At 32.7% G+C, this 18,945-nt stretch overlaps 1 protein-coding gene across 1 annotated transcript; it reads left to right on the top strand.

Annotated features, from left to right (window-relative positions):
* Positions 1-1,237: 1,237 nt before the first annotated feature.
* On the top strand, positions 1,238-17,726 carry LOC132720328 (uncharacterized; the record flags this gene model as incomplete). Its single annotated transcript, XM_060704454.1, is given in 7 exon segments — positions 1,238-1,602; positions 10,836-11,119; positions 11,498-11,654; positions 14,025-14,195; positions 15,129-15,247; positions 15,871-15,985; positions 16,373-17,726. Coding segments are annotated over 6 exon segments (921 nt in total). The 3' UTR covers positions 16,454-17,726.
* Between the last annotated feature and the right edge of the window lie 1,219 nt (positions 17,727-18,945).

Raw genomic sequence — 18,945 nt, 5'->3', positions numbered from 1 at the left:
GAAAACTTGTCCACAAACTCGTCACCTATTTTCTTTTATTTCGATAGCTGATATATTTTTTACAGAAAATTCAAAGTGGAAGACGTGTAGCAAGTGGGTTTTTTTCAAAATTTGAACACCCGACCAAGAGACAAATAGATCTTCATGTTTTTAAACAATATGTAAATACACCGATAAACAACTTTCCGAACTAACAGACAACAGGCTAATTTATCAGTAGTTTTTTTAGTAAAGATAACCAGTTGCCTATCTCATTGTATAAATCGTATGTCAAATGGTCTGACATATGGTAGGCTTAACAGTTTATTTGTCAAAAGATGTGTTCAAGTATATAATGTGACAAAGCTTAGATCCAAAGCTTTCCACTGGTGTAATAAATTTTAAAAGCGGACATTAAATCACAATTAAACACGGTTTATTTTGTATTGTTTTAGCATAATAAGTTAACGATTTTACTGGAAGACATGGGAAACAACTGTTTTTTCTCTCAATATACCTCGGCTATGTAAGTAGTTCATATCAAAGGTGTTTATGGGTGTATTGTAAGATTAATTAAAGATATATTTTTTTTCTTTCTTACATAAAAAATTTAAATCCAATTATTCAGGCTAATATATCAATTAAATTGCGACAAGTTAACCCAAACATACTGGACAAGTTCACCCGAATCACGGATTTACATTAATCCGTGCCCAACTGAACAAGGAAGGGGTGAGTTTACTAAGGTCGAGTTGACCTGACATCATCATACGATTATTAATGGACATCCTTATTGGTAGACAGACTTTTCACACACCCTTTTTTTCCTAATATTAATAAAATAAGTTCTTGTTTTGATTTACTGAAGTTTGCGGAAACTATTTGAAGTTTGGGTGGAAAAAATACTTGAATAGATTACCTTGGCATACTGTACTGTATACCGTCAGGGGAGGAAATGGTTTGGGAGAGAACCGTCAGGGAGAGGAACTGGTAAGGGAGAGAATAGTCTCTCATTCCATATTTAGCAGCTTCATTACGATAGTATTTAATAAACTTTACTGTATTGTATTCTACTTTAACAAAATACTCTACTAATTATAAAGAGAAAAACCTCTGATTATCATTTGAAATTAAAGTCGAATTGTTAACTTTACTGTGAAACATCACAAATAAAATTTGGAGTGAAACGTCTAGGTGTGAATCGTCTTGGGCATTCATTTTTAAGTTGTAATATCAAGTTATATCAGGGACTCTTTACCTGTCTTTTTTAATTTGTTCCAATTTTTGTTTTTCTATGTTTTCCAGTATTAATGGTTTCCAGATATAAACTCCTAAGATTGCATTTGCACCCACAACAAATGCTAGTACGGGCCGAGATATGCCAGTTCTGCCTCTCCGTAGAAATGTCCTCATCTCATTGACAGGGCAATTGCAACTTCTCGGCTCTTGCCCATCCGCGAGGTGTTCCGAATGAGGAAAAAGTGTTGTAGTATTACGGAAGTAATCGAAAACCGGACAACGCCAGTCCAAAATGATCTCGATGTCTACTTAGTTGGATATAGTGTGTCAGGTTTGACAGTTGGGCGTATAAGTGTAGAAAATATCTAAGAAGAATTAAACAAGGTTTGACGATTTCGAGTCAACTCGTCTCGTGGTCAACTCCTCACCTTTTTGGTCAACTCGTCCCTTATTTATTATTAATATTTGATAAATTATCAGAGAGTTTAAGATATATCTTACAGTCAACCCGGCCTTAAGTCAACCCGGCCCCTAAATTGGTCAATACGGTCCCAAAATTGATTTTCAGAGAATATTTTATTAAATTAAATTATTATGTGTTAGACGATATTTTGCTTCTTTCATTTTCCCTTTTGTCTATAATGATAAATTTATTACACACATAAAACAAGATTTTCAAATAATGTATAAATAATTTCATATTTACAAATAATTAAAACTTTACCAAATGAAGATTATGAACCATATAATTATTGAAAACATTATAAGGCTAATATGAAATTAGGTGCTACCTATGGCGCGGAAAGTCATGTAGATCTTCATGTAATTATGCAGTATCAAAGAAATTATCTAACTGAATTATATTGATAATGTTCAACACTACCTCTGATCAAAATTATGTGATTTTAGAATTTTTGTTTCATTTTTAAATATTCTGGTGTTTAAAGATAATAAACCTTGAAAAATTGAATTATACTTTTTTTGTTTAAGAAATGTTTCTGGTGGTTAGAGACTGACATGTCCCACATTCAGAACATTTATCAACATTTAAAAAAATTAAAGAAAAAAAACAACAACAAAAAAAACATGTATATATATATATATAGTAAACAAATACATGTATATATTTTGAATATTTACATTATCTAACACAATGTAATGGTAATAATGAAAAATTCCTTTCATTCTTTCCGTTTTGAAGGTGTCATTCGGTATTACATGCACCGCTTTGAACCGTTTTCACTCGGAATACTCGACGATTATCATTTATCCGAAAAGTTGAGATTTGTTCCGTTATCGGAATACCCCGCCTATTATCATTAAGTTATTGTAAATGGCGGCGCCCGACTAAAGTGACACTGAAAATTTCATTGATAGGTATAGAATTCTATATATTTCTTAATTGTTTTTTATTTGATTTACTTTTAAATATACACGTGTAGTCAATAGCCGGGCAAGCCAAAGCCCGCGGACCCGCTTTGCGGGCCCGGTCTTTGACTTCCCCGTATAATTATTGAATATAGCTGGTATTTATATATAGCTGGTATTTAATAATGATAGATTTATACTTTTTAATTAAATGTTTCTGTTGGTTAGAGACTGACATGCCCCACACTACAGAATATTTATTAACATTAAAAGACGTTTCAGTTATGTAAGCAAATTTAAATTGAAATTTTGATGATTGTCCTTATGTATTTAAGTACTGTGTAACAGGAATGTTTTTTATTGTTTAAAGTCCCAAGACCTTAAATCATTTTCTACAGAATGACAAAGAAATGTGAACCATTTCTCTTTAGATGTTCATCTGCATGAACACCATCATACAAAATTTTTATATGATACGCCCTCTTGAGTCAGTTGCAAATATCAGATGATTCATCTGTGAAAAGAACAAAAACAGAAAAGTTTTCCACTGTTTCATGTGAAAAAAACTACATAGTTTAAATATATTAAAATGTATTTATATGACAATATTTAAAGAAAATTTGACAAACTATTAACCAATTCCAAAAACTGTGATCAATAAATGTTAAAAGTATTGATTACAAATGTGAATAATTGATGATAAAATTTAGCTTAATAATCATAAAAGAAATATGCAATATGAATTAATAACATGAATGTTTGAATTACATATATATACATGTGATTAAGTAATAAAAGCATGCTAGTAAGAAAAAAAATACATTGATAATATTCAAAATGAGCAACATATGGGTAGGACTTTAAATTCTTTTATTTAGTGTCTAAATAAATAGTTTGATATACAGTTTTGTAGCTATTCATGGTATTAAATTCTAAATCTAGACAGATTCTTTTAATCAGTGGTGAAATGTCATGATGACATTTAATGTCATGGAATATTTTGAAAAGAAACATAGAAATAATAAACATGTCATCAATTAAAAAAATCATTATGACAAAAAATGTTGAGAGGAAGATGTAGACGAAATGATGAAAATATGTTTAATGTAGATTTAGAAAAATACATGAATACTAGTAATTGAATGTATTGGTGAAAGTACATATACAATTGTAAGTTTATTTTATGTGATATTTATATTTGTGAAAGTGTTAGTGGTTGACATACCACCCACCAAAAAATCTTCTGTTATTAGTCTACCCCAGATGAAGTTGTGGTTAGTAACATTTTAAAGGAAACCAACTGTGTCCTTTTTGATAAAGAGGATAATTTTGCCACAAATACAACTTTGAACTTAGAAACATTATTGAATTCATGCACAGACTCAGGCTCTGAAACGGATGAAGTGAGTGTAACAAACAACAATCCAGGTATGGCTAGTATAAACCCTTCAAATTCCGATTTACTGGAGATTCTAAACAAAATTAATAATCGCCTTGAGTCAGTTGAACATAAATTATGTACATTAGAATCATTAGAAAAAAAAGTGTGTAATTTTGAAAAGGATTTGGCTAAATTATGGACATGTATAAATGACCAAAATAAAAAGGCTATGGATAAAATACATGAAATTGAAGAGCGGGCGGAAAGCACTGACTACAACTTAGGGTTATTTTCATCAAAAGTAGAACAATTAGAATCAAGAAGTAAACAGTTGGCTGATGATTTAACCTATGTGCAATCTCAATCAATGAAAAATAACTTGGTGTTTGGAAATATTGAGGAGGCGCGCCAAGGGGAAAGTGAAGATACAGAGTTAGTATTGCGGGGATTTCTTGTGGAAAAGATGAAAATTGCTAGTGATTTAGTAGCTCAATTGAAATTTGAAAGAGTGCATAGGATGGGCGAAAGGCAAAGAGGAAGGGACAGAAAAATAGTGGCAAAATTCAATTTGTTTAAAGAGAGAGAACTGGTTCGTAAAAGTTGGAAATCATTAGACAATTCCAAGCATTTTGTTCACGAGCAGTTCCCTAAGGAGGTGATTGATAAGAGAAGAGCGTTAATCCCGAAAATGAAGGAGGCTAGGACGAAGGGACAACGGGCCTGGTTATCTTACGATACATTGTATATTGATGGTAAAGCACAGCGAGACGACCGAAGATAGGGATTCGATGAGGATAACCTTGGAATTCTCTCCTGGAATGTTAATGGTCTGACTGCTGAGAAAATAGAAGACGATGACTTTATTAACATCTTAAATCAATTTGGTATTATCTTTTTATATGAAACCTGGGCAAATGTGAATTCAAATATTAATCTAAGTGGTTATGTATCATATAATTATTTTAGAAAATTTCAACACCGGAACTCTAGAAGGTGTAGTGGTGGGATCGCTTTACTGTATAGAGAATCGTTAAAAATGGCATAGAAATAGTGCGTAACCATTTTGATACAATCTTATGGATAAAAATTGATAAACATTTTTTACTTTAGAAAGAGATATATACATATGTGGAATTTATTTATGGTGTGAAGATTCACCAGCGTACAATGTATGTGATGTCGATTTGTTTAACGTCATTCAAAACGATGTGTATGAATTTGAAACGGAAGGAGAACTGTATTTAATTGGAGACTGGAATAGTAGAGTTGGTACGAAAAAAGATTACATTGTTTGTGATGCATTAAATATTGATATTGATTATGATATGTATGACCCAGATGTACCCCTGTTTCGGGCCTCACTTGACAATACGTGTAACACTTTTGGTCATCGTTTAATTGAATTTTGTAAAAGTACAGGTTTACGTATTATTAACGGTCGAATAGATCACGATCGTAACGGTAATTTTACGTTTATTTCGAGACAGGGGGCGTCTGTTATTGACTACTTACTCACTTTGAATTGTAATTTTTCCAGAATTAGTAATTTTACAGTTCATGATTATACGGTATGGAGTGACCACTGCCCTATTTCTTTTAATTTATTTTGTAATAAATCACAAAATATTGAAAAAAACCAATGCAAGGAAAATTTTTGCAAATATGTTTGGTCAAATAACCTAAGGGAGGAATTCAGAGCAAAGTTAATAACTAAACTGCCGGTTTTTAATACGTTGTTAAATAATGTAGATATTTGTAGTAAATTATCTATTAATGCGCTAGTTTCTGATTTTACCTGTCTGATACAAGATGTAGCTAGCCCTTGTTTTGTAAATCTTATTGTGTAAATAATAGTGTTGATTTTTGTAATACATTTAATGATTTTGGTCATCGTTTAATTGAATTTTGTAAAAGTACAGGTTTACGTATTATTAACGGTCGAATAGATCACGATCGTAACGGTAATTTTGATGAAATTTTAGATAGGCATTTTACTATTGAAGAAATTACAGCGGCTGTTAAAACATTGAAAAGGAATAAATCTCCTGGGAATGATTTTCTTTTAAATGAATACTCCATTGAATCTATTGATATATTAGGGTGTCATATTTGCGATATTTTTAATTGTATATTAGATAGTGGTTTTTTCCCCGAATCCTGGACTGAGGGTGTTATTATCCCACTGCATAAAAAGGGAGACGTAAATAATGTTAATAACTATAGAGGTATTACACTAGTTAGTTGCTTGTCTAAATTATTTACAACGATTTTAAATAAAAGGATTATGGATTATTGTGAACAAAATAACTTGTTGTCTGATGCACAGTTTGGTTTTCGGAAAGGTAATTCAACTGTAGATGCCCTGTATATTTTATTGTCTGTTATTCAAAAATACCTAAATGAGAAAAAGCGTCTATACTGTGTATTTGTGGATTTCAAAAAGGCCTTTGATAGTATTTACAGAAATGCCCTATGGCTCAAGTTATATAATATTGGTATTAGAGGTAAATTGCTACGTATTGTTAGAGATATGTACGATAAGGTTAAATCTTGTATAAAAATATATTTATTCTGATTTTTTTGAATATGCTGTAGGTCTCCTAAAGGGGAGGTAATTTCACCGATAAGGTTTTCTCTGTTTATTGAATGATGACGTCGAGTTATTCTTAGAGCAGGATATAAACAGTGGACTTCAATTAAATGATATTATACTTATGCTTCTACTTTTTGCTGATGACATGGTAATTTTGGGTGATTCACCAGAACAGATTAACAAAAGTTTAAATCTTCTCTATTCATATTGTGAAAAATGGAGTCTGAATGTTAATATTGATAAAACTAAAGCAATGGTTTTTAGAAAACGTGGTGGGTTGTTATCTAATGAGGAATTTTTGTATAATGGTGAAAAACTCGAAATTGTTAGTAATTTTAATTACCTTGGAGTTGTTTTTAATTACACGGGTACGTTTGTTTTAAATCAGGAACAGATAATAGGAAAAGCCTTAAAAGCATTAAATGTTCTACTTATAAATTGTAAAAAGCATAAACTTAATCCCAAAATATTATGTCAGTTATTTGATGCGTTTGTCGGATCCATTCTTTGTTATGCCTTGGAAATTTGGGGAAATAGTAAGTCAAAAGAAATTGAAAGAATTCATCTTAAGTTTTGTAAAAGAATACTTAATGTTAAAATGAATACATGTAATGCAGCAGTTTTATGGTGAACTGGCTCGTTATCCTTTATACATTACAAGATATTTACGGATAGTAAAGTTTTGGCTTAAATTATTACAAACAGACAATATCATTCTTAAAGAAATTTATAATATATCTTATGAAGACTGCATAAATGGTAAGAAAAATTGGCTTTCAAGTGTTAAAGATTTATTATCGTCGTATGGTTTTATGTATGTATGGCATAATCAAGAGGTTTTATGTAGTAAATTGTTTTTTATTAGAATTCAAGCAGCGTTTAATTGATTCCTTTGTACAAAGCTGGCATGCTGATATTGTAAATAGTCCTGTTTTATTGTTATACAAGGATGTAAAAAATGTCTTCCAGTATGAAAAATATCTGGATTTATTACCTAGTAGCCTTAGGCATTATATTAGTAGAATAAGATTATCAGCACATCCGTTACTTATACAGTCTGGTCGTTATGGTTCAAATAGGATACCAAGAAATGAACGTTTTTGTATATACTGTAGCTTACATGATATTGAAGATGAGTACCACTTTGTTTTGGTTTGCACTTGTTACAATGACCTTAGAAAGAAATATATTAAGAAATTTTACTACGTTAGACCTAGTATGTATAAATTCTTAGAATTATTAAATAGTGATAATAAGATTATTTTACGTAACCTTGCTTGTTATATACGAGAAGCATTGGCTATGAGAATATCAGTTACACATCGTTGAATTCACGGTTAATCCTCTGTGTAACATAGCGTAGATAAATAAGTATTGATTGCATAATGTCTAACTTAAAATATAGATTACATTTTGCTTTGATAATATTTTGATATGTTTTTTATTAACGGAATTATAAATTAAGCAATAAAAACATATGCTTTGCTAACATTTGACTATGATATTATTATGTAATGTGACTTATATTTAAATATATTTAATTGTTTGTATTTTGTAGACGATGTATTTTGTACAAGTCTGAAAATAAAGTTTCTGTTCTGTTCTGTTCTGTTCTGTTATTAGTCCCTTTTAAATTATCTAGTTTTGTCCATAGATGCTTGTAAGAAACTGTTGTTTAATTGAAAAATAATTGAATGTGATGAAATGTGTTGTTGGAGATATAATGGAAAGTATATTTTCTCTGATATTTATATTTGTGAAAGTGTATCAGTTAGTGGTTGACATTGTTGTTCAGACAATAATTATGGTCATTGTAATTATCATTCTGCATATGTAAAATGCTCAGATTGATTTGGAGAGAGTAAATATACCTGTGTAGAAGCCTGTTTAATCATTATTTACTTCTATACAATAATTGTTTTCTTGGTATATTTCATTTGAATGTTTAACTTTTTTTGTTTGAAGTTCTTGGAATTGATTTCCTACAATATTGTTGTCCAGCCAATAATTATGCTTGTTGAAAATAGACATAGTTATTTACCAGTATGCTTGCTGAATGAAGACAATTATTAAGTGTGAAAATAATGCATAAATCTGGTAGAGTCTATATAATTTTTATGAATTTTTTTTCTTCAGAAAAATCAATTGAAATCAAGTGAAAATATGCTTGGAATTTCACTTAAACATATTTAGAACTGGTATAGTTGTATACAGTATAGTCCAGTAGGACTAGCTCAAGTTATTGCATAAACTTGCATAAGTAACTTAATTAAAAATGTTTAAAATATTTAAATGTACAAAAAGAAACATGTAAAATTTGTGGTAGTCCAAATATGCAAAAGTAAATATAATTCTAGGACTTTAAATAGGAAAATGTAATTATGCCAAAATAGTACGTTCAGCCTGTTGAGACGACAGCGATAAAAAAGCAGACGACTGGGCCGTTTAATGATAAAAAATCAGTGTAGTTTACACGCTTTTCGGAATAAAAATCAAAAAGCGCCCGCTATTCATAACATTTAAACCAGTCTAAATATTCAGCCATTGGGCGCTTGTTAAGCGTTTTACAAGAGGCGCTTGTCAAGCGTTTTACAACATAGATTTCAAAATGGCGGCGCCCGCTAACTAAGGATTTTTTCGCAGCTCATTAGGTTTGGGATATATATTTTTTTGAATTTTTCATTAACTTTTAATTTGATTTCTTTTGAATTGATACGCGTCATACATGTTATCTAAGAGCGCTACAGCCCTCGCGGGGCCTTCGGCCCCGCTCGGACTTTCCGCGTATAATTTGTCGGTTATTTAATCACAGACACTTTGGGTGTGGAGCTTAAAACGCCAGTAAAATCCAAATAAAAGTATATTTGTCAATCCCAGCACATGTATAGATCATATATATCAAAAAAACTTAAGAAAAGCCATTTTCAAAAAATTTCAAACTTCAACGTCTATTATAGAAAAACTTTTCATAACAGTTTTCTCAGCAACTAATTATCACAGCCTGTTGATATTTGGCATACAGCATTTACACATGGTCCCATACTGTGGGATTGGGTTTCAGGTCTGTCCCTTATCCACTTCCTGTTTATCAATTTAGTAAAATTTTCAACATTAATGGTCAATGGTTGGAAATTTTCATAACAGTTTTCTCAGCAACTACTGTACTTATCACAGCCTCTTGATATTTGGCAACAGCATTGACACATGGTCCCATACCGTGGGATTCGATTTCAGGTCTGTCACGCATCCACTTCCTGTTAACTGACTTAGTTAAATTTTCGACATTAATCGTTAATGGTAGGAAATTTTCATAACAGTTTTCTCAGCAACTACTTATCACAGCCCCTTGATATTTGGCATAAAGCATTGACATAATAAGTGGGATTCCATTTCAGGTCTTTTGCTTTACCCACTTAGTTATATTTTCGACATTAATAGTCAGCGGAAATTTTGTTTACGTAAAAACACAGCATCATGATATTTGGTATACAAATGCAACCGGGCCTTTTCTGTCTTTGACCTCTTTTTTAAGTTTAAATTTAATGTTTGTCCAGTGTGTTCATTTAAGCTTGATTTAATAGAATTATAAGTTTTCATTTAAAAGAAAACACAAGAGAAATTTTGATCTTGATATAATATTATTAGGTAATCTGAGATCACATGTTTCACATTCATATAAATGATTCTATTATCCAGTACAAATAGAAAATTTGTTTCATTAAGAAACTCAATCAAAATGTCTTTGTCTATCCATATGACAATCCAATAATCATTACCATAGTAATATTCATAATCCAGCAAATATTCAAACATGACTTCTACAAAATACAATATTGTACAATAAGATATACAAATAACACACAATTTGGGTGGGCGTGGAGGGTAAATTAGAATCTCAACATGTGATCTACTTGTCAAACAAATAGAGAATGAATAAAAATTGTAGAAGCGCAAAAGACAAAAATATAAGCGACCAATAGAAAGTTGTTTACTGCCTACGTAATGTATAAACTAAAATCCACCAATGAAAAAGAGTTTTTTAAAGGTCAAATTCATTCAACCTTATAATTAAGTTATTTTAGTTCAAAATAAACAACATGGGTGAATAATATTGCAGGAACGAAGTGAATCACCAGAAAAAAATATGTACAAAAGAAGTTATATACCTGTACCTATATAATATTAATTTCCCCAATTTGTATCATAATAATAATGTGATATTTTTAGTCTTAGCTATTGATTAATTGAATGATTTACTAAGTTTTCTATTTTCAGACCAAAATGAGTGTTCCTTATATACCAGGTGTAGAGGAAGGTACATCATTGGAAGGGAATATAGAAATCAGAGCTAGTGACTTACAGTATATAAACTTTCCAGAGGACAAATCATATAACACTATCAATATAACACAGTCGGACATAGCAGATTTTGGAGATGAAGGGTTTTTATTACATAATATTTCATCTGATGACGAGTGCAGATATTTCATTGATGAAGGAGAAAGGCTTGGTTTTGAAACTATCAGAGGAGTTAGGGATGACTACAGAAGCTGTAAAAGGTTACAAAGACTGTTCTACTCATTTCTAGATTCCCCTATAAACATGATTTATATATATAATTAAGCCCTAGCTTATTTAAATTTTTGGGTGGAGATTGGTGGCTTATTTTCTAGGCCAGCATATTTTCTAGCTATGTGCAATTAAGTCTCAGCAGCTTATTTTCAAAGACATTTCATAAAAGTAGATTTAACCCTAAAGGGAAGTCTATATTCCGTTACTAGTATCTTTGTCACATGGGTAAAATCTGTCACCACCGGCAGGCTTAAGATTAATAAATTATACTGGAAGCCGTTAGAAAATATATGATATGGATGCAGTAAATGATTTTTGTAGTGTTGATAAATCATTGAATGACTTTGTGCTCTGTTAATTTTCAGGATAACTATTGATAGTAAAGAATTATCAGCTGTTTTGTGGTCTCGTATAAAATCCTATGTCCGTGACATCACAATAAGTGACAATCCACACTCTCTTCATATTCATGGTTCACCATCATTGATGAAAGGGACATGGAAACCCATTGGACTTAATAATGTAAGATTCCAAGATGTTATTCATTTATTCAATACTATTCAGACTCTGTAAAGGTGGGTGAGACTTCAAGATAGGCCTCTTTAAATTCTTAACCTTCTGGTGGCTACTGAATTTATCCATGCCACCCGTGCAACCCAAGATCAGCCGACTCATTCACATTATCGAGGTCTGCGTTGTTTACAATTCAGTCATTATATACATGTATTTTAAAATTTCTCTAAAAATGATGAATGGTGTTGTCCAAACTGAAAGATGGACAAGTCTTTTTGAGATATTTAGTGGTTTGAGGATTAGCCAGAGAGTTAGATTGCTATTTTTAGCTTGATTATTTGAAAAAAATTGGGGCTATCCTGCTCCCAAATCCCCTTGTGTTGTTGTTAGTGAACATTTTACCACAGTTTGTCATTCACCACTGAAGGTAACAGTCATATCTTCAGGAATCATCATCAAACTTGTAGGTAACATTTCTAGACCTTAATATGACAATGGCTTATACTTGGACAGAATTGTATCCTTTTTTTTATACCCCCGCACAACAAAGTTGTAAGGGGGGTATACTGGAATCAGCTCGTCCGTCCGTCCAGCCGGCCGTCCGTCGGTTTTTTCTTGTCCGCCCAATAACTTAAGATTCCTTTGACCCTTAGTCTTCATATTTGGCATGGAGGTTAGTCATGATTAGTAGATGACCCCTATTGATTTTGAGGTCACTAGGTCAAAGGTCAAGGTCACAGGGGCCTTGACTTCAAAAAGCTTGTTCGCCCAATAACTTAAGATTTCTTTGACCCACAGTCTTCATATTTGGCATGAAGGTAAGTCGTGATTAGTAGATGACCCCTATTGATTTTGAGGTCACCAGGTCAAAGGTCAAGGTCACAGGGGCCTTGACTTCAAAAAAATTGTCGGCCCAATAACTTAAGATTCCTTTGACCCATAGTCTTCATATTTGGCATTGAGGTTAGTCATGATTAGTAGATGACCCCTATTGATTTTTAGGTCACCAGGTCAAAGGTCAAGGTCACAGGGGCCTTGACTTCAAAAAGCTTGTCCGCCAAATAACTTAAGATTCCTTTGACCCATAGTTTTCATATTTGGCATGGAGGTTAGTCATGATTAGTAGATGACCCCTATTGACTTTGAGGTCACCAGGTCAAAGGTCAAGGTCACAGGGGCCTTGACTTCAAAAAGCTGTCCGACCAATAACTTCAGATTCCTTTGACCCACAGTCTTCAAAATTTGGCATGGAGCTTAGTCATGATTAGTAGATGACCCCTATTGACTTTGAGGTCACCAGGTCAAAGGTAAAGGTCACAGGGGCCTTGACTTCAAAAAGCTTGTCCGCCCTATAACTTAAGATTCCTTTGACCCACAGTCTTCATATTTGGCATGGTTGTTAGTCATGATTAGTAGATGACCCCTATTGATTTTGAGGTCACCAGGTCAAAGGTCAAGGTCACAGGGGCCTTGACTTCAAAAAGCTTGTCCGCCCAATAACTAAGATTCCTATGACCCACAGTCTTCATATTTGGAATGGAGGTTAGTCATGATTAGTAGATGACCCCTTTAGATTTTGAGGTCACTGGATCAAAGGTCAAGGTCAAAGGGACTTTGACTTCAAAAAGTTTGTCCACCTATTAACTTAAGATTCCTTTGACCCACAGTCTTCATATTTGGCATGGATGTTGATCATGACTATAAGGTGACCCCTATTGATTCTGAGGTCACTGCGTCAAAGGTCAAGGTCACAGTGACAAAAAAAAGCTTTTCTTCTCAATTGCTAAAGAATGTCCTGTCTGCAATGTATTGATTTTGACATTTTCACATTTGAAGCATGTAGAATACATAACTTAGCAATGCACTGGCTTAGTAACCTCAGATTTGGCAGGGAGGTTGTCCTTGAGCTCTAAATGGCCACTGTTGATTCTGACAAAGTGGTATGCGGGGGTATTCATGCCATGATAGTGGCAGTTCTAGTTGAACTTTAAAAAATTTGAATCTTCATTTTACACAAGCACACAAGGTATTTATTTGAAACTCAATACATGTCTTTTGGGTCGTCATAAATAATTTAGGCTGTAGTATTAAGGTTAGGCAAAAACAGCATGTCCTCTTGGATAACAGCCTTTGTTTCACACAGAATAGTTTTTCTTTATGGTTTTTTTTTAACTCAGTGTGTGCCAAACAAAAGGTAACTAAATGAGTGGACTAAAGTATTATTACAGCATTATTAAAGTAAACTTCAGTGAATTGAAGATTTTACAAAAGATACATGTAGTTTTAAAATAATACAAACTTATTCAATATTGCAAATATGTCAAATGAAATATTTAAACTTCTGTAAGAATTCATTCATGAATTGATTTATTTTTCCAGATATTTAGACTATGTAGATATTTTCCCGGTGGACATTTTGCTCCACATTTTGATGGTCACTATGATGCTAGTCCTTCAGAACGGTCATTGAAGACATTCATGCTCTATCTGAATGGGGATTTCTCTGGTGGTGCTACAAATTTTGTGGATGAAAGTCAAACATTATACAAGGTAATCACTTATTCCTTCGACCTTTATTTTGTTTAAAATGAAAAAAAAATTATTCAACAATAGAGGATATTATATCTTAGACAAACTGTTTGCAAAATAATTATATGTAGATACAAAAGATATGCAACATGGTTGTTGTTTTTTTGTCTTTAATCTGTAAACCAAAGCTGTCATTGTAACTTGTTTAACTTGGTGGAGTTTTAAGTTATATTGAGGACTTTACAGCTTTTTCCAATTTTATTAAAACAAACCTAATATATATGCAAGTCTTCAGTTAGAATCTGTAAAAAATCCAATAGAAATTGGGTCCAGGCCATGCACTGTACCACAGTTGTCTTTACGGATAATAATAACATCATGCCCATTCTTCTAATCCCATCAATGTTTTTTTTGATGCTTTGATGTTTTCAAATAAATGAGCATTGTATCTACAAATTGTTCAAACTTAGTTACGCTTTAATCCAGCGTTCAAGTGAAATTTAAGTATGACATTTTCCAGGGTTAACATTGAGCTCCAGCAAATTTTAGCCGTTACCATGGTTATTTCAGGTGAACTGAACCGGTACTGGACAACATTAAACATATAATATTTTATCTTTCAATAGTTGAAACCTTGATTTTTACGCAGGTATAAATTGTTTGAAGATAACATAAAAATTATCACACTTATGAACAAATTTCAGGTAATTCTAGATCATCCCTTGTAACAAATTTGTAGAAATACTGTTAAACCTCAAGCTTTATTTACACATGTCAAAAATGATCATACTGATTCACCGTCTAAAGATTAGTTTGACAAATTATGAAAGTAAAAACTTGTAAAAAAATACTTCTTAAAAAAACTCTGCATTTTTGAAACATGAGATTGTAAATTATTTGAGTGCACAAAATAATTGTCAATTAATGAAGTTTCTCATTTATCATGGTAATCAGGATGAAGTGACAGGGAAATATTGTGCTGAAGAGAAGAATATTTTATGTTCTGTACAACCAGAGGCTGGCCTCGGAATATTGTTTAATCATCACAGACTGCATGAAGGGGCTCAGTTAAAGTAAGTTTGTGTTCACTTATTAATAATTCTTATTACGCGAGTGAAGAAAATGAATTATGTTTGTAGCCAGTGTAAAAAACAGCTGCTTAAGCCTTGACCTGCGGAATTTCCAATGTAAAAACTTGCCCATCTTCCTTTTTTGGAACTGTCCATTACCAGTTTTGGGTATGTCAAGATGTAAATTTGAAGTTAGTCAGCCAACAGTGTAGAGAATGGCCTGACTGTTGGGATATACATGCTGACCTAGCTCTATAATGATGGCACTTTACATGAAACTAGGATGCTAAGCCAACAATATCCCCAGTTTGAAAACACAGGGATTAGTCCCAATTCTTTGGAATTCTTGGAATCCAGGGACCCCATTTGTGTTGAAACAAGCTTGCAATATAGGATTGATTTGCAGGTATGGCTTATATGATGAACAGAGTTCAGTGCTGGATTTCAGCTTGAACTGACACCTGCAAGACTGAATGCCATGGTCAATAGATATGTCAAGGTGAGCCTTGCAAGGATTATATCATTTGATGCCAATTGTATGAGGAATAATTATTCATCTCTTAGTTCATAGTTAAAAGTAGAATGAAATTGTATATTGTATGATCATAATTATATATATATTTAAGGGATGGTGTGAAGTATATATTACGTACAGATATCATGTTTAAAAATGTAGATCAGAAACTTAGTGAAGAATACATAAAAGCTGTTAAACTTTTACAACAGGCAGAAACTTTAGAGGTAAGATACTTGAAATTGTCATTTCTTGTTGATATATGTTTTCAATTTTCTTCTAAGTTAAATTTTATATCATTTCTGCAAGATCTGAGAAATTTGCATACCTTGAACTGGACTTTGTACTTGTTTATTCTCAACTAGTTTGAAGTGTACATTATAATTTGTTGTTTTGTTTTTTTTCGAAGATAAAATTCTTTTTATTTTTTTTTTCAAGTTATCAGAGGTCTTTGAAGTATTGTGTCAAGCAGTTGTGACTTGAATAAAAGAGAGAACATCTCTTTACCCAACCATCTTACTTACCCGTATGTTGATACAATCAATTGTTTATAAAAAGAGTAATACATTTGTAATAAATGATAAATTTCTATAATTATGCTTTTCTATTTTTAGAATGGAGGAGAGTGTATGAAAGCTGTAGAGTTTTACAGACAGGCATTTAAACTTGCCCCAGAGCTGGAGAATTCTCATTAACAGGACTGTCATTAACGAAGGTGTTTTGTGTTCAAAACAAAATCTTTTCCTGCGTAAATATTGGATTTTTACATTTTAATACTTGATCAGAAACTACAAGATCTTCTGATCATAAAATAACACAGTGACTTTATAAATACTTTTCCATTTACTATCAGTTCCAAAGAAAATACCCTTTTCCGAAGTATGGTTAAGCTGTGTTGTTGATTAATTTTCATAACATGATGATATTGGTTTGTGATAAACATTGAATATAATACAAGGAGGTGGAATAGTTGCAATATAAACTACAAACACAAAAAGTGATAGATTTCTGCATAACATAGCTGGAAGTATAAGGATATATGGTTATCTGTTGAAATTCTTAATGTCACATTGTTCAGATATAAATTTTCTGATTGTGATCAATTATGTGAAAATTGCTTGCATATGTTATTGAATATTGAACAGTAAAGAAGCTTACTGCCAGGTTCATTCGATGAAAATTAGATGTTGTTAAGTTAACAAAGTGATATAAGATGATTGTTAGGCACATACTATACATGGAAGTTACTGTATGTGGTAATATGTCAAAATATGTAAACAAAGCTATTACTTTTTTGGTGACAGGACATAAGTATTGTGATAGAAAGGGTAAATATGATCATACATTGCATGAAATAAGCAAAGTATCACATTGATTATGAATATTTACATTTATGAAACTTTTTTTTTTTTTTAAGATGATTTTTATGCCTGAAAAATTTCAGGGGAGCATATAGTCGGCGCCTTGTCCGTCTGTCCGTCAGTACAAACCAGAGCTACATTATGGGGTTTGGTCTATTGTTCTCATAACAATAGATGTATTTGATGTCATTCATTTCGTTTCTCTTGTGGGGTTATTTTCTGCATTGTGGGGTTAAAAAGAAGAAAAGAAATAACAAAAGAAAACCCCATAATGAAGCTCTGGTTTGTACTGACGTCTGTCCGTCTGTTGTCTTGTCCAGAGCATAACTTGAAAACTCTTGGAGATAATTTGTTGAAACTTAATACAGTGGTAGAGGGCATTGAGGGGGGGGGGTGCAGTGTCAAAGAACCATAACTCTTTTTGTCCTAATTTTGGAGTTACTGCCCTTTGTTAATTTTAACACTTTGAACTTTGTCCGGAACATAACTCTAAAACTATAAGAGATATCAAGATGAAACATTGTAGGTAGATAGATCTCATTGAATAGAGGTGCAGTGCAAAAGAACCACAACTCTGTTAAGCCTCATTTTTGAATTATCTCCCCTTTTAGAAAAATCTTGTCCAGGACATGGCTGTAAAACTATAAGAGATGTCAACATGAAACTTTGTAGGTAGATATATCTCAATGGGTAGATGTGCAGTGCATATCATAACTGCCATGCCTAATTCTGGTTTTATTGCCCTTTGTTTATTTTTACTTTTTGAAGTTGTCCGGGACATAACTCAGAAATCATAAGACATATCATCAAGAAACTTTGAAGGTTGATAGATCACATTGATTAGAAGTGCAGTGCAAAGAACAGTAACTCTGCCTTACCTAATTTTGGAATTATTGCACTTTGAACTTTTTTCAGGGACATAACTCTGAAACTACAAGAGGTGTACTTTCTTGTGTCCAAAACCTATTCGGGGAGCATCACCCAGCTCAAACCGGGCTCTTGTTTTTTAAAGTTGTTATCTCATCTAGAGATACGAGGATTGTTCGGAAAGTTTTGAGACTGGGTCAATATTTAGCGTTGGAAAAGATAAAATCAAACAAGAGTTTACTATGTATTACTTTAATACCTCATCTATTATAGTGTAAAATTTCATAACAATAGCTTCATGTATACAAAAGCTACAAAGCGATAAGCACAAACACTACCGGTGACCCAGCGCACGCAACGACGTTATCCGACGTTGCCGTTATTTCCAGAGTTTAATGTCACCGTAGAAAAGTCAACTGCTACTCCTTTTCAAAGTATCTTCCTTCACAACGTACACATTTCTCATGCCTCGTAACCCACTTGGCGAATACATTTCTATACCAGTCAGATTTAAATGTTGCAATAATGCTCATAATTCTCTTACTGTTATGCGACGGTCGTACTGAAGGGCGTTTCTTGCAAGTGTCAGTTTATCGTCGATGACGGATGGGCGACCGCTCCTTTCCTTGTCTTTTGTTGACTTTCTGCCATCCCGAAACTCTTTATGCCATCTAAATATCAATGGTCGACTAACAGTACGTCCGTTGTTTGCCTGTTCTAGAAGTTGCTTAGTTCCTGTTGGCATTTTCCCAAGATTAACGCAAAACTTAATAAAAACACGCTGTTCCTCTTTTGACGGTGTTTCCATAGTCGTTGTCTTGTTGCGCACGTATTGCTATAATGATCTGCGGTAACAGCTTAAACAACTAGCGGAAATGACGTCCTTAAGTTGGAAGTGACGTCAAAAAATTTTCGTGACGTTTGGCGCAATTTAAAGGGCTCTTTTTATTCAGTAAGAA

The sequence above is a fragment of the Ruditapes philippinarum genome, unplaced genomic scaffold (genome assembly GCF_026571515.1).
Source record: "Ruditapes philippinarum isolate M1 unplaced genomic scaffold, ASM2657151v2 ctg14890_1_1_1_1, whole genome shotgun sequence".
Taxonomy (NCBI): Eukaryota; Metazoa; Mollusca; class Bivalvia; order Venerida; family Veneridae; genus Ruditapes; species Ruditapes philippinarum.
Note: the sequence above shows the minus strand (reverse complement) of the source record. Positions and strands in the feature narration are given on the sequence as shown.